At 45.7% G+C, this 17,390-nt stretch overlaps 1 protein-coding gene across 1 annotated transcript; it reads right to left on the bottom strand.

The window, feature by feature from the left end:
- Positions 1 to 3,772: 3,772 nt before the first annotated feature.
- Positions 3,773 to 5,074, bottom strand: LOC9631245 (pentatricopeptide repeat-containing protein At4g02750). Its single transcript, XM_024664207.1, has one exon. It carries the CDS (start codon positions 5,072 to 5,074, stop codon positions 3,773 to 3,775), a length of 1,302 nt encoding a protein of 433 aa, XP_024519975.1.
- Between the last annotated feature and the right edge of the window lie 12,316 nt (positions 5,075 to 17,390).

Raw genomic sequence — 17,390 nt, 5'->3', positions numbered from 1 at the left:
GGGTCATCCACATCCAGCTTTGTCACACCTGCGTGCATAAATTAAGAGTATAGTATGAAACAGCTCTATTACATACTTCTCATATGAGCGGGAAGGCTCCAGCTTTGGAACACCAGCTCCTGCCTTCATGGTGAAACCACTGCCCGAAAAGTGCAAGGCACAGAAGATCTGGAAGGCTTCGGCAGCACCAAACTATCCACATGCACCACTCCTGGTGTCACACCTTCACTCTCCAAGCTCCACCTGACACCTTTGACAACATGAGAGCCAACAACCACATCTGTGAATACGACCATAGGTAGTATATCTGTGCCTGTAGACACACTGCCCAACACCACCTTCTTCTTGGCCCAAGCACCTTTCTGGTGCTTCTCTGCCCTGTCCAGAACCTGGCCACACCCCTCAGCAAGCTTGGATTTGTCGTTTTTAAACTCCACGTAGTTGTCGCACCACTGGTAAGCATTACCCAATACCACCCTGGTCGGATGGACATCCCAATAGCCAAGTCAGGTAAGGTTGCAAGTTTGTTCCTTTGGAACCAGCAGCACTTTGTGAAGTTGCGCGTGTCAACATTTTCCGTGGTACAGTGGCCGAGTACCAGTCGTGCTGCATGCTGGTAGACCTTGCCAAGATCATTGTAGGAGTCATTTGGCTCCCACACGCACTGGCGGATTTGCCAGCAGTTCGGGTGGCACTCGATGTCAGCTCGTACGTTAGTGAGGAGCTTTCGAAACATTTTCGCAACCGGCCCGATTTCAGCATCACTGAGTATCGCTTCATGCTCCCAGAGATGGCCGCGGTGGTCCGAGCTGTAGCCCTTTTTCAAGTCCACGTTATTATTGGAACCTCTGTTTAGTGACCTAAGGTTGGGAGTTCAATAATCATAAAAAAGGTTTAAGCAACTATTGGCTTTGCCATTTTTAACCTCATCTTAGTAGACAATATAATAAAGCTCATTATCAATAAAAGAGAAGACAATGAAAATATTAAACCTAGTCATATTTTATGTTCAAGTTTATGCCTATTATTCTAGGGTTTAATACCGATATAACTCTTGGAAGTTGACGGAATTAATAATAAAATACTAAAGTAATGGAAAAGAAAAAATAGATTTGTGTTGAGCTCATGTTGTCAAAACAAGGGGTTTGACGGAATTAGTAATAAAATTCTAAGGAATTGGAGAAGAAACAAATGGATTTGTATTGAGCTCGTTTTTTAAAGAAGGAAGGTTGACAACCCAATCACTACAAAGGAGAAAGAGAAGGGAATCACTTACAAATTTTTGCCTTGTGAATGAGAAGCCTAGTTCATTAAATTTTCATATTCTTTCTATTTGAGTGTTTGAATTCTAGGCTGAGCAACTTCTATGAATCACAACAAGTTCCATAAGAAGTTAGCATGGAGATTCACTATGAAAATATATCATGCTTAGATAAAAAGGAATAAGAAATAAATAAAAAACCTACTTTTCTTTATAATATTCAAGTGGATTACAAATGCTATAAAAAATTTTATGGAATGGATTTGTTAATGCTTTCCATTATGCTATCCATTTTTTCTTTCTTTCTGTTTTAGATTGGGAGAAGGATTTATGCTTAAACTACATGAAATGAAACTCCACTAGAGGATCTAATTCCATCAGAACCTATTAAAATGGACAAAGAAATCTTGGCACCCACTCCAACATCAACTACTACTTTCAGTAAATGATCTTTGAAAAAAATTAATAACTTTTTAGGATTTTCCAGAGATGATAGAAAATTTCCAATCTCGCAAGTTGGGATAAGCGTTCAGCCAAAGGTCTTCTCTTCTCACATTAAAAAAAGATTGTAGAATGCATTATTGATGAAGGCAAGAATTCTAAATGTGGACAGCTATGATAGTAGAGATAAGGAGGATGTTTTCCTGAATAACAATAGAAAAACATACAAAGTGATAATAGGAATGGAACTTATATCCAATTGTCCTAATTTCCATAAAGGAGTTCAATTTTGGACTATAATCGACAAGGACATCACCCCTAGGAACATTGCTTACCATGAGTAAGGAGTTGGTTTGGAGTCCTACCTTGCCACATTTAGTGATAGCATTGAATATACCTAAATATAATCTGTATTATTATCTTTATTATTATTATTATAAATTTATTTAGATTTTTATTTATTACAGAAATATATTTGGTTTAGAATGAGCACACAAAAGAAATCACACACAATCAAATCGCACATGAAATCTATACTGCTCTTTCTCATAATATCTTGAGCTTCATTTTGTGAAAAGATTGATTGAGTCAATCTTGTATGGGTTCAATTGGAAGAGCTCAATTGGAAGACCAAGTCCTTTGAGTGCTAACTTGGCCAACTATATGGAGCCTTGCTTGAGCATCACCTGCTGCTTGTTATCATCCAATTGAACCAAATAGCAGCCCTTGTGGAAGAGGAAGTCCATATATGTGTGACAAGATCCAACTCCTATATCTCACATTAATCAGATTGCACAACATACTTCTTCTCATTTGAGTGGGAAGGCTCTAGCTTTGGAATGCCAGCTCTTAGCTTCGGTGAAACGGCTGCCAATGTTTTATCTTATATATCATTTTAGGCAAAGTAAAAGAAGAAAATTTAGGCAAAATGAAGTTATGCTTAAGTTTGAAAAAAAACTTGATTTAGGCAACATTCGTCATAAACAAGCATGAAGCAGTTATGAATGATTATAAGTATATAAATAACACTTAGATGTGTTAAAAAATAACCATATTATATGCATTTGCATTAAATTAACTTTTGGGGTTTAAAGTTGAGTTCTCTTTTATTCTTTTTTCATTTTTCTTCTCTTATTATCTTCTCTACATTTTTGTATCTGTTTGTTTGTCACTATTTTACAAGTAGAGGCAAGAATGTGATCATAAACAGAAAAAAACTTTATTCACTTTTGGTAATCCTAGTGGGATAAATCGTCACTCTTTAGCTTTAAAAACAGCTAAGAGAAATCATTTGTAAATTTCAAACATGTCTAAAAATCACAAGTTACATTACTCAATGTCCCTTATGGATTAAAAAAGTACAAAGTGAAACTTAAGCAAAACTCTCTCAAGCACAGAACTCCTGCCACCACTCATGGTCCCTCCGCCTCCTGTGTGACTCCTCCACGAAGCTAGAGCCACCTGCTATGCCCTAGGGAACGCAAGAAGGAGAGTCAAGTATTAAGCACCATGGAATTGATTCCAAACTCTAGTCAAGTCTTTTCTTTTTTGCTGTTGATCTTCACTGTTTTCCCCAGATCGCTGAGCTTCTTCCTTCTCTATGCAGCTACTGAAACTGTGACACATCTGGCTCACAACCTTGTTCTTGCAGCGTGAGAAGAACTTCAAGAGTGCCAGAACGCGATCTCCACACGTTGCATATCCCGAGACCAATAAACGCCATCCTGATACTTGATCTCAGAGAAAACTTGTGCAACGTCTAAACTTTGTCCACTAGAGAGTTCGCCAATTGCTAAAATTTTTGGACTGTTCGTAAATCAGTTGAAGATGCAACTCGTAAGCACCTCAATTGATGATCAGATTGCAGCAGGTGATCAGGCTGCTTCGTCGTTTAGGCCAGCCCTTCCTGGGCTGTACAGCTCGTGAATCCAGCACAGCCCAGCCCAGTACTTACTGCTTCACACTTTGTAGCATGCATCTCTGGGTTGAGCTCATTCCGTTTAGAGTGAAGAAGTATGGAGAGGTACCTTCGATCGTTCTGATTTTGGGTATTGACAATGCACCAGCTTTTCAGGGTTCTTGAGCAATCGTGTTGGCCACAAGAATGTAGCTGGCTGCTGGATCTTCACCGGCGGAGCGCGCCAGCATTGCACTCGCGATTCCAGCGCCGGGATCCACACTCCTATGGCTGTTGCACGCGCTGAGGAAGCACTTCCACTCGAGATTGCACGGCGCGAATGGCATGGTTGTGACAAGCTCCTCCGCCGCCGTCAGGAATCCCGATCGCCCCAGCGCGTCGATGAGGCAGGAGAAGTGCTTCCGGGTGGGATCCAGGCCGTAGTCAATGCGCATGGACAGGAAATGCGATCGCGCGTCCTCCACAGCGCCGCTCTGGCTGCAAGCCACCAGGATCGCGACGAAGCACACCTCGTTGGGGCTCTCCGCGAGCTTCATCTCCTTGAGGAGATCGAAAGCTCGGTGGGATTCGCCCTTGTGAGCGCAGTGGGCATCGAGGATCGTGCCCCAGGAAACAAGATTTCGCTCGGGCTGGCGAGCGAAGAGTCGCCGGGTTTGATCCAGATGCCCGGAGTGGGCATACGCTGCTAGGATCGAGTTCCAGCTTACGATGCTTCTCACGGGCATGTAATCGAAGAGCGAGCGCGATTCCTCCAGCATGCCATTGTTGCTAAAAGCGGCGAGCATCGAGTTCCAGGAGACCTGGTCGCGCTCGGGAGCTGCCAAGAACAATCTCTCCGCCTCGGCGAGATGGCCTCGCTGGGCATACGCAGCGATCATGGAGTTCCAGGAGAAGAGATCGCGCTCCGGCATCGCGTGTTGGAATGCTTGCTCCGCTTCCTCGATCTGGCCGGCGCTCGCGAGCGCGGACAGCATCGAGTTCCAGGAGACAAGCGATCGCTGCTGCATCCCATCGAAGATCACTCTTGCCTGCCCGAGGTCGATCGCCAGGGCGAGGACGCAGTTGGAGGAGACGAGGTCGAGCTCTGGCAATCGCTGGAGCATAGCGAGCGTTTGCTCGCGTGATCCATTCTGGGCGAAGCAGGCAAGCATGGTGTTCATGGTCACGAGGCTCCACTCGGGCATGGAATCAAAGACCTGCTTAGATCGATGGAGGCTCCTGGAGTGGCAGTGAGCTACAAGCAGCAGCGTCCACGAGACGACGTTGTGTTCTTCCGCGGCGAGGAAGATTTGCCGAGAGTTCTCTAGATGCCCATTCTGAGCATATGCAGCAAGCATGGAGTTCCAGCAGACTAGATCATACTCTGGCATGGAATCAAACACGAGCTTGGCTTCCTCCACGCGACAAATGCTTGTGTACGCTGATAGAAGTGACGCCCAGCAGAAGAGATCCATCGCTGGCATGGAACGAAAGAGGCTCTCAGCCTCGTCTAGATGCCCCATGCGGGCATAGCTCGAGAGGAGCGTTGTGTGGAGGATGAGATTTGGAGTTGGGTTTTGATCGAAGAGTTGCTTGGCGGCGTTGATCTGGCGGTGCTTGCAGTAGCCGGAGATGATGTAGTACCAAGCATAGTTTCCCTTGGAATCGTTGGGAATGGAATCAAAGATGTTTCTGGCGATGGAGAGGCCACTGCCACCGATTCTAGCAAACATTTGGAGAAGCTTCTCCTTGAGGAATACATCTGGAAGATGGTTCTTGTGGATGTGATCTTGGATTGCTTTGGCTGAGTCGAGTGATGTGCATGTCTCGATGCTCTGAATCCAAGCATTGCGATTGATGCCACTCCCAATGCTTAGGAAAGTAAGCATGAAAGTTGGAAAATAAAATGGTTTGTGATAATAATAAGTCACCCAAATTTTTGAATGCCTCCACCAAAATTAAAAAATTAAAAAATTGCTGTGTTTTGAGTTTTATTTTAAAAGAAAAAACTATCAAGTTTCTACTGATAAAAAAATTACTTAAAGAGACTATAGTAAGGAATCTATGATTGTGCATGCTTGGATTATATATTTAAATATGTATGAAGATACACAAATGTGCATATAAATTATTCAAAAACCTTTATTTATATATAAGATCAAATGGTCTAGATTAAAACCAATTTGATAGCTATCAAAATTTTATAACACTAATATTAGTATATGGTATTGCATAACATTCCCTCCTCTTGAAAGGATGGAAAGTAGTCAAGTTCTTTAGTTTATGGGTCAGGATTTGAAAGAATATTAAAAGGAGATAACAGTGGATTTGTAAATGATTCTTGATTTTTTTTACCAAAAGTTGTATATGTATAATTTTTTGAAGATTGGTTTGTTGAATATCATGCCATTGTTGTTTCACTTGTATATGGTTTGAGTGTTTAACACATTCTACTTGGACAAGTGGAAGAATACTAATTAAATATTAATCATAAAACCTAACCTTGCTAGTGTAAGCTCATGAATTTGGATTTCCTGAAAAATCACCTAACCCAATACTATTCAAACTTAAAGATGTTTAACCCCAAATATCATAAAACCCTTAATTGATTAAAAAAAGGGGTGCACTTTTATTTATAAACAATTTCCCTTTATATTTAAACCTTTTTGATTGTCTCTTAAATCATTTTTTTTTGTTGTTTATAGGCAATTTATGACAATTGTGAAAGTAAACTCAACTCTATTGGTAAGATCAGATTATGACTATATAAAAGTTTATATGATGAAGCATTAATGGAACTCTATACCCTTGTGATATATGCATATTGAAGAAATAATAAATAACCATCCCAATCCAAATATTGAAAATTGACATACTTTGTAATTATCCATTTGAATGTCTGAATGAGTCATTCCACTAAACCATTTATTTGTGGATGTGAAAGTGTGATGTATCTTTAGTAGAGATGTTAATACATGAAATACCTCAATCATAAATATAGAACCATTATCTGAGAGAATCCACTTCAGATAGAAATGTTGGAATACCATTCGATTGAAGAGGAAATACCTAATAATAGTCATAAACTCACTAGCAAAAGTATTAATTTCCACCAAACAACTTGAGTAATTGAAAACAATAATAACATCCTCATTGTTAACAATTGATTATGAAGAAGGCCTTATTAAATCAAACACTACCAAATTAAATGGATGGGAAATTGCAATTGATTGTAACTGTCTTTCCACAATACGAAAGGGAATATTACGAGTTTGGCACTAAACACAACTACTTACATACTAAATAAAATTATATCACATCTTCAGCCAATAAAAAAACTTGCATAGCTTCTCAATCATATGCCAATGTCCTATATGCCTACATAGGATAGAAGGGATAAAGTGGAACATAAGTGAAAGGAAAGAAGAAATATGAAGAGGTATGAAATAGGGGAGAAGCTTTAAAATCATATTTAGGATGATTGTGCTACAATTAATCTATACCAATAAAGTCAAAATTTTGACTTGGCACCGCTTGCAATGATTGAAGTTCAAGTTCAAGATCACCCTATAAACAACCAAAAGGAACGACTTGAGAGACAATCCATAAGGGTTCAAATATAGAGGGAAATATCGTAAACTCTAAACCGGGCCCATGAATAAGAGTGCACCCCCTTTTCCAATCGGTTAAGGGTCTTGGGATAGTTGGAGTTAAACGTCCTTGGGTTTGAATAGTACTGGGCTAGGTGACCTCCCGGGAAGTCCAAACTCAAGAGTTTACACACCCATATGCACAGCATGAGGCGAACCTCTCGGGAAGTCCAAACTCAGGAGTTTACACACCTATATGCACAGTTAGGTTCGCCTCATCCTGTGCATATGTATATTTACGTTCGTTGTTATAAAAAATGAAGATTGGCTTTATTGCATGATAAAATTGTAGATGGCAGGTTGGCTAGGGAATCACACCACATGTTGATTGACATCTGGCTAGTCCAATTTGCTCCCACTAGGCTCGACCCGAGGGGTAGGGTGTCAGAAGAGCGGGGCTCTCGGGAGCCGTAGAGGCGAACCTCTCGAGAAGTCTAAACTCAGGAATTTACACACCTATATGCACAGTTAGGTTCGCCTCATCCTGTGCATATATATATTTACGTTCGTTGTTATAAAAAATGAAGATTGGCTTTATTGCATGATAAAATTGTAGATGGCAGGTTGGCTAGGGAATCACACCACATGTTGATTGACATCTGGCTAGTCCAATTTGCTCCCACTAGGCTCGACCCGAGGGGTAGGGTGTCAGAAGAGCGGGGCTCTCGGGAGAGCTGCGGCTCTCAACTTCCATTCACGAGGGCGTGAATTGCATGGAAGCGTGGTGGATTGTAAGCAATCAAAAGGAACGACTCGAGAGACGATCCATAAGGATTCAAATATAGAGGGAAAGGGCCCATGAATAAGAGTGCACCCCCTTTTCCAATCGGTTAAGGGTCTTAGGATAGTTGGAGTTAAGCATTCTTGGGTTTGAATAGTACTAGGCTGAGTGACCGCCCAGGAAGTTCAAACTCAGGAGTTTACACACCCATATGCACAGTTAAGTTCACCTCATCTTGTGCATATGTATATTTACGGTCGTTGTTATAAAAAATGAAGATTGGCTTTATTGCATGATAAAATTATAGATGGCAATGTCTGTCAATAGGCTAAAAATAAAAGATAATCTCAAACTTATATCAACTAATTTTTTGATATAAAAATGAGCTTAGAAAGTAAACATTAAATGTGGTGTTGAGTGAACCCCTTGATAGTACTCCCAAAAGAAATATAAAAGGGTTATTGACTTATTTGCGCAAGAACCCTCCATTATTTGCTTAACTCTTCATTTCTTAAAAGCATTTTTGTGTCAAAACATTCCACTGAAGTAGCATCAACAAGACATTGTTGATGCCAAGGCCTTCATTTAAGAAATAGAGGATGTCAATCTAGAAAACACTAACAATACTGATATGTATGGCCAACTTTATCATATGTCTAGCAATAGACATCATAGCCACAACCACATCCTCGCTCTTGTTCTTAAACACAAATAATAGTAGCATCAACTTTCATTAGAACAAAATCATCTCCTATAAAACTTAGAGTTAAAGGATATGTAACAAGATATGGAAGAAACAATACCTTATAACATTGTGTCAATCAAAAAGTATTGTCAAGGGTGGTTGGAGTAAGTGTATACATAAGTTCTATAAAATCTTGACGAAGTGTTGGCCATAACATTCCCAACTTAATCTGCTTCAATATATTTGGCTTTATATAAAATAAAATGTAAGTTCTTGAGTTTAAACTTCTTGAGAGCCTAGTATTACTCAAACCCAATGACACTTAACCCCAAATATCCCAAGACCCTTAATCGATTGGAAAAGGCCTTTTTCCTTTATATTTGAACCCTATATAAATTGTCTTTTGGGTCATTCTCTTTAATTGTTTACACAAAAGGCTTTGGAAGTAAGTACAAAATTGCATCACTAACTCAAACAGCATTTGACAAAGACGATGTAATTGTGGGAAAGCATTATCACAATTGTCAACATGTTTAAATGCGTGCTTAAAGATCTCCAAAAGAATGCTTTAATCCATATGAATGGCTGCGTGTAAGCCACAAATTTTTCCTTTCTAATTTGCCAGCTTACCTCGCCTATCCGACCAACACCGCCTTGGCTTTTGCTAAGTTCCCTTGCCAAGGTTCTCGCCTATGGTACCAGCTCCTACTTGGTCTTAGCTACTCACTGCACGAGCAACGGAGTGTTAGCCATCCTTCCACGGATTCCCAAATCACTCCCAATCCCCCTCCCCGGGTTAGACTGGACTTAAGGTTCGGCTACACTCCCCGCAAGCACAAGCAGCCAAGCACACCAAGCTTCCAGGTTCCTAACATCCTTTGGTACCACAAGACTTGATCATGGGACCCTCTAAATCTCAAGTCTTGAGTGCAACACTTGCTTCGGGACGCCGGGGCGAAACACCGTGGCCTAGCGGCCCGGTATGGGTACCTCTCGCCCCCCACTTCCATCCCGAAGGAAGGCCCAAGCCCCTAGGAAGGGCGAGGACCAATGAGCCGCATGGTACTCAAGTGGGGCCCCACTCCACTTGAGCCGGGAGCACCGCAATCGGTTTCCCTTTCAGGAGTGGGAGCTGCTCTTGAGCACTTCCTTGGATGGCCCCTCCGGCACCAACCAAGTCCATGCTCACTCCCACCCAAGGCCCCTCGGTCCCAGTCCCAACCTCAAGTCAGTTTGGGAGCCCCACTGGAGAGTCCCTTCTAAACTGGTTCCTGGACCTCACTATCCCTACTATACTTTTGGAACCCCCTGCAGCCCCCCCCCCCTGGGGGACGCACGCTTTGGGCTTTCACCCCTTGACCCGTATTAGTATTTGGACTTAGTCTCTGGCTCGATCTCGGATCCGATTTCGGATCCGACTTCGGATTCGGTCTCGGACTCGATCGCGGACTCGATCTCGGACCCGATCTCGGGCCCGACCTCGGACTCGACTTCGGACTCGGTCTCGGACCCGATTTCGGATCTCGGACTCCGTCTCGAACTCGGTCTCGAACTCGGACTCGAACTCAGTCCCCGAGTCGGTCTCGGACTCGATTCCGGACTCGATCTCGAACTCGGTCCTAGAGTCGGTCTTGGACTCGATCTTTGACTTGGTCCCATCCGATGAACTCTTTGTCATTTTGGTCATGCTTTCGGGGTTCCCTTAGCCTACGACACCTCGGCGAGTTGGTTCCTTACAACTCCACCACCCATAGAAGAAGTTCGATGCCCACATCGAACGTCTCTTTTTTATCCTACGACTTGTTGACCATGTCTCCGGGGGCAACCCCCCACTTAGCGGTGTGCCTAAGTTAGCCTCCCCGGCCAAGAGCTCATGACAACGGAATATAGGTGTCCCTATACTCCCCTCACCACGCCCTAGTATGGGGTCGGGACTTGAACCCAGCCTTGCTTTACTAGGGGGTTGGGACTCGAACCCAACCTCCGTAGAATACGTCTACGGATTCGACATCCCCGCAGGGAGTCGGGCGTAGCTCCCTACGCCTGGTCGACCTAGCTAACCCATGCTAATTAGCTTACCTTCGGCGCGCCTTCGGGTCCCAACATATGCCATTGCTCAACTTCTCAAATTGATACTTTTAATTGAACTTTGCATAAGTACATAGAGTTCTGCCATGCAGAAATTCCTCCACTAGGTCTCGCGCGTTCGCTAGGTTCTCCTCCGGTTCCCATGTTGCTTCGCAGTGTGGAAATCCTTTCCACTTCACATGGAACTCTCTCACCTCGCGTCCTTGTCGCTTGCTCTTGCGCGCATTGAGGATGGCCTCGACTTCGTATTCCTCCTCCCCTTGGATAACCTCAGGTAAAGGTCTTACTTGGTCCTTGCGAAGCGGATCCTCAAAATACGGCTTGAGTAAGTTCACGTGGAACACGGGATGCATCTTCCCCATCTCTCGAGGAAGTCGGAGACGGTAAGCCACTTTACCGATTCGAGCCTCAATCTCGTAAGGCCCCGCGAACCTGCTTAAGGAACTCAAGATCAATTCATTTACAGGAATACATGCATTTTTACCTTTGGGTCAACTTCCGGCTGATCCCACTTGGTAGCCTGAGGTTCTTGGTGTTCAGCCACACCTTCTCCCCAGCTTGGAACTCCACATCTCGACGCTTTTGGTTCGCGTACTTAGTTTGCCTTTGTTGAGCCCGTTCCAAGGAATCCCTCACTAGATTCCAAATGTTGAGTCTTTCCGCCATGAATGCCTCCACTGCGGGTAACTCTCCATGATACTCGGCCACGCCGAGTTCCACAGGACCTTCAATAGCTCGCCCATTGATGACTTCCCATGGACTCACCCCGATGCTCGAATGTGGTGAGTTGTTATAACACATTTCCGCAAGTCCCAAATGACTTACCCAGTCGGTCTGGTCTCCCGAGACATAGCATCGCAAATAATCCTCCAGCTGCCTATTCACCCTTTCCGTTTGTCCGTCTGTCAAGAAGTGTTAGTGCCATCAATCTTGACTCAATACCCATTACCTGTCTGTGGGTGATAGGCCATGCTGAATTTCAACTTGGTGCGATACTGTTCTAGGAGTGTCCTCCAGAACCTACTGGTGAAGATCTTATCTCGATCTGAGATAATCTCTTCCGGCCTTCCCCGCACTCGAACCACTTGTTCGAAGAACAGCTTTGCCACACCTTCCGCATCCACATCCGTTGTGGTGGGTATGAAATGTGCCATCTTTGAAAATCGGTCCACCACCACGAATATCGCTTTGAACCCCTCGCTTGGGGGTAGTCCCGTGATGAAGTCCATCGTGAGACATTTCCACGGACGATCTGGAATGGGGATGCTTTGCAACAAGCCCCCACTAGCCTTCGTCACGGCTTTGACCTGTTGACATGTTGGACATGTCTTTACATAGTCTTGGACGTCCTTAGCCATATCTGGCCAGTGATACTTCCTTTTGAGTAAGCCCATCGTCTTGGGCACTCCGCCGTGTCCCGCGAGAGGTCCGTCATGACACTCTTCCAAGGCTACCTTCCTTAGTTCCCCTTCTGGAACATACACCCTCGTTTGCTTGTAATATATGAGTCTGTTGCGTTCCACATAGCCCGTTTTCTCTTCCGTTGGCAGCTCACCTCTCTAGTGAGCTTCCCGCGCCTCCAGATTCCTCAGCAACACTTCTTGTGCTAGACCATCACTCTCGTATGCGGTCCGCACATCATCCCAAAAGGTTGCTGTCGCGCTAGATATCGCCAACTTCAAGCTCGCTTTTCGACTTAGCGCATCTGCCACGATGTTGCTCTTCCCAGGCTTGTACAGGATCTCGCAATCAAACTCGGCCAAAGCATTGGCCCACCGACCTTGTTTTCCCCTTAGGTCGGGCTGTGACAAGAAGTGTTTCGTTGCCACATTGTCCGTGTAAACCTTGAAGTGTCTCCCAAGGTAGTGTCGCCACTCCTTGAGCGCCTTGACCACCGCAAACAATTCCTTCTCGTGGGCAGGCCACTTCCGTTGAGCCTTGTCCAGCTTCTTCGAGAAGAACGCTACTGGATGGTTGTCTTGCTTCAAAACTGCGCCCAACGCAAAGTCCGAAGCATCCGTGTCTACCTCAAAGTCCTTACCAAAGTCTGGTAATGCCAACACCGGAGCCTTCCTCAACTTCCCTTTGAGGTGGACGAATGCCGCCTCGCATTCCGCTGTCCATACCATCTTCCCTTTTCCTGTTTGGTCCGTTAAGGGCAGGGCTACTCTCGAATAGTGTCTGATAAACTTTCGATAGTAGTTGCATAGCCCCAGGAACGCCCTCAACTCATGTACATTCGATGGTCGTTCCCATTCCTGGATCGCTTGGACCTTCTCCGGGTCCACCTTGAGCCCGTCCTGGCCCACCACATGCCCGAGAAACTTTACCTCTTGTTGAGCAAAGTCACATTTGCTCTCTTTAGCATACAGTTTGTGTTCCCTTAGTTTCTCAAACACCTTCGCCAAGTGTTCGGCATGCTCCTCTAGCGTCTCGCTATAGATCAGGATGTCGTCAATATAGACGACCACGAAGCGATCCAGATAGGGTACAAAGATGTGGTTCATCAACGCTGAAAACGCATTGCACAGCCCAAAGGGCATCACCAAAAACTCAAAGCTCCCATACCTCGTTCGACAGGTTGTCTTCTCGACATCTTCCTCAGCTACCCTGATCTGGTAGTATCCTGACCTTAGGTCAATCCTCGAGAAGTATTTTGCCTTTCCCAACCTATCGAACAGGTCCTCGATCCTTGGCAAAGGGTACTTGTTCTTCTTGGTATACTTGTTGAGCAACCGGTAGTCTATGCACATGCGCATAGATCCATCTTTCTTTTTCACAAATAGCACCGGTGCCCCATACGGCGACTTGCTCAACCTAACATACCCTTTGTCCACCAACTCCTTTAGTTGGCTCTTGAGCTCCTTGAGTTCTTTTTCGTTCAATCGATAGGGTGGACGAACCACCGCCTCAGCACCCTCGACCAGCTCAATTTTATGTTCTATTGGTCGTGCGGGGGGCAACCCCGCCGGTAGCTCCTCTGGCATGGTATCCTGGAATTGGTCCAGCACCTGCTGGATCACTAAAGGTACTTCTTCTGTTCTTGTCTTTTTGTCACTCTTCACCGAGAGTAAGCACAAAAAGGCTGCCTTAGTTCCTTTAGTGAGTTGTCCTCTCGTGGACACCAGGTTTAAGCATGACTCTTTGGCCTTGCTTTGCCCTACCTTTAGATCCTGGGCCTCCACCCTAGATCTTCTTCCTTGGGCATTCGCCAATACCACAAGGTTCCTACCTTGTCCATGCAGGGCTACCACGAACCGATTAAACCAATCCATTCCGAAGATCACGTCAAATCCCGCCATGTCCAAGACGGTGAAATCCATCTCCACTTTCCATGTCCCCACTTCGACTCTCGCTTGTCGAAGTACCTCATCGGTGCTTTGGCTACCTTGAACAAACTCTATAGTCCTTGGTTCGCCTAGCCGCTGCACCGTTAGTCCGGCTTGCCGGACTATGTCTGCAGCCACAAAATTATCCGAAGCACCCGTGTCAATAAGGATCTTAACAAAGCTACCTCCGAGCTTCCCTCGGAGGGCTAGTAGATGTCGCGAACGACTCTCTACCAAAGTTGCTCGTGTAATGAGTAACTTTGAGTTAGGGACTGGATCACATACCTCAGTTTGGACTTCACCCGACTTGATGGCCATATTGGCTCTGGCCTTCTTCGGGTAGGGACATTCCCTCGAGAAGTGTCCCGCTTCGCCGCAGTTGTAGCATACGTTGTTGCCCACGCTGCTATACGACTTGACCTTCTTATCCGTGGGTTTGTCTTTTTTCGCTTGACTTCCCCACGTACTCGCTCGCTGGCCACCGGCTTTGCCTTTCCGGAACCCCGAGGACTCATTCTTAGAGAAACTCTTCTTGAATTTCCCCTTGCTATATGTTCCCCTCGGTTTGGCCCCTTTGTGAAACGTGGATCCCGACCCCGTCGTGTTCCCCTTTCGCAGGTTATCGTTGAAATGCACCTTGATGGCCGCATCCAACGCTTCCTTGTAGTTGGTCGGGTTCCAGCGCATCACCTCACCGCGAGCCCAGGTTTGCAAACCTGATATAAAGGCATGGAACGCATCCATATCCCCCATGTCCGTGACAAGTATCCTCTTTGCCATGAACCCATTCACATATTCCTGGATGGTTCCAGTCTGCTTCAGCCTACTCAACTCATCTCTCAGATGCAGAGTGGCATTCGGAGGAACGTATGTCGCGCGGATCCTCGCTTTCATCATGTCCCAGGTGGCCACCGGTCCTTCGTTGGCCTCCGTTGTTCTCCACCAAGACTTGGCATTATCTGCCAAGTATGGTTTTGCACATGGGACCTTCTCCGAGCTCGGTAACCGCAACGCTCGGAAGTAGTCCTCCATATCGTAAAACCAATCCTCCACAACCTTATAGTCGTTCACTCCCTTGAACACCGGTGGGGGTTTTGGTTTGTACTTGGGAACTGCCTGAGGGACTGATTCCACTTCGGTCTGTTCGACCTTGTCTGGTTTTGCCTCAGTCCCGGCCGAAAGATCCGCACCTTTTGCGCTGCCAGCATCCGCAGTCTTTTTCTTTTTCTTCCGCCTCTCGTCATGCTTTAGCTTGCGTACGAGAGTTTCCAGCAGGGCATTGGTCTGTGCCAACTGTCCTTCTAGCACGTCCAATCGAGCCTTGGACGACCAAACCTCGCCACCGGACTCCTGTTTGGAAGTTTCCTCACTAGAGTCCTCCTCATGCAAGGATTCCTCATCCATAGCCTCTTGTTCGACCGGAGGCTCCAGCTCCGGCGGAGGTTCCGTCTCCGCCTGGGTTCGCTTACGCCCTGCCCTTGCCATCTCCCAGCAATCCGCCTCTATCCTTCGCTAGAACTGAGATAAAGGCTCCGATACCAAATTGTAAGCCACAAATTTTTCCTTTCTAATTTGCCAGCTTACCTCGCCTATCCGACCAACACCGCCTTGGCTTTTGCTAAGTTCCCTTGCCAAGGTTCTCGCCTATGGTACCAGCTCCTACTTGGTCTCAGCTACTCACTGCACGAGCAACGGAGTGTTAGCCACCATCCATGGATTCCCAAATCACTCCCAATCCCCCTCCCCGAGTTAGACTGGACTTAAGGTTCGGCTACACTCCCCGCAAGCACAAGCAGCCAAGCACACCAAGCTTCCAGGTTCCTAACATCCTTTGGTACCACAAGACTTGATCATGGGACCCTCTAAATCCCAAGTCTTGAGTGCAACACTTGCTTCGGGACGCCGGGGCGAAACACCGTGGCCTAGCGGCCCGGTATGGGTACCTCTCGCCCCCCACTTCCATCCCGAAGGAAGGCCCAAGCCCCTAGGAAGGGCGAGGACCAATGAGCCGCATGGTACTCAAGTGGGGCCCCACTCCACTTGAGCCGGGAGCACCGCAATCGGTTTCCCTTTCGGGAGTGGGAGCTGCTCTTGAGCACTTCCTTGGATGGCCCCTCCGGCACCAACCAAGTCCATGCTCACTCCCACCCAAGGCCCCTCGGTCCCAGTCCCAACCTCAAGTCAGTTTGGGAGCCCCACTGGAGAGTCCCTTCTAAACTGGTTCCTGGACCTCACTATCCCTACTATACTTTTGGAACCCCCTGCAGCCCCCCCCCCCTGGGGGACTCACGCTTTGGGCTTTCACCCCTTGACCCGTATTAGTATTTGGACTTAGTCTCTGGCTCGATCTCGAATCCGATTTCGGATCCGACTTCGGATTCGGTCTCGGACTCGATCGCGGACTCGATCTCGGACCCGATCTCGGGCCCGACCTCGGACTCGACTTCGGACTCGGTCTCGGACCCGATTTCGGATCTCGGACTCCGTCTCGAACTCGGTCTCGAACTCGGACTCGAACTCAGTCCCCGAGTCGGTCTCGGACTCGATTCCGGACTCGATCTCGAACTCGGTCCTAGAGTCGGTCTTGGACTCGATCTTTGACTTGGTCCCATCCGATGAACTCTTTGTCATTTTGGTCATGCTTTCGGGGTTCCCTTAGCCTACGACACCTCGGCGAGTTGGTTCCTTACACTGCGCTTGAACTATTGTACCATTACAATATTATCTCTTAGAGATATGTGGGAAACTTATGCAAATGTCAAGCATTATTCTAAGAATGATAGGTGGTAATCAAACTAGTGGTACACATCATCCCTAAGATTCCTATAAAAAACTTTAGTTGGATATAAAGATTGGTAGTAAGAGTAAGAGGAATTGTACTCTGTGTAGTAAATGTTGCCATTAACTAAGTGTGATTGTTAAACTGCAACCACATAGTATCGAGCAATTACACCTACTCTGCCTTTGCACTTGGTCCAAGTGCTCCATGTGTCCAATCCCACTATAAATTTCCAAAAGTACCACTGACATATCAACTTGTTTATTCGTTTTTTAAGCTAAAGTTATGTCTATTTGTGTTTATCTCATTGGTAGTCCAAGACCACTCATACCACAGTCCTATCTCCCAAAGACTGAGCCATCCATCCATGAGTGGTCATCTTATGAATACACCTTAGCATCTTTAAAATGCTTGGAGACATGGAGAACACCCTTTCCCAATATCTTTTCTTCAGTTCTCATGAAATCCTTATCCATTTACAATAATTCTTGCCAACACTACCTTGGGGTTAGGGCTTAAAAGCCAGTCCCATTGACCTT

The sequence above is a fragment of the Selaginella moellendorffii genome, unplaced genomic scaffold, assembly GCF_000143415.4.
Source record: "Selaginella moellendorffii unplaced genomic scaffold, v1.0 SELMOscaffold_108, whole genome shotgun sequence".
Taxonomy (NCBI): Eukaryota; Viridiplantae; Streptophyta; class Lycopodiopsida; order Selaginellales; family Selaginellaceae; genus Selaginella; species Selaginella moellendorffii.
The sequence above is the reverse complement of the archived record's forward strand: the minus strand, read 5'-3'. Positions and strand labels throughout refer to the sequence as shown.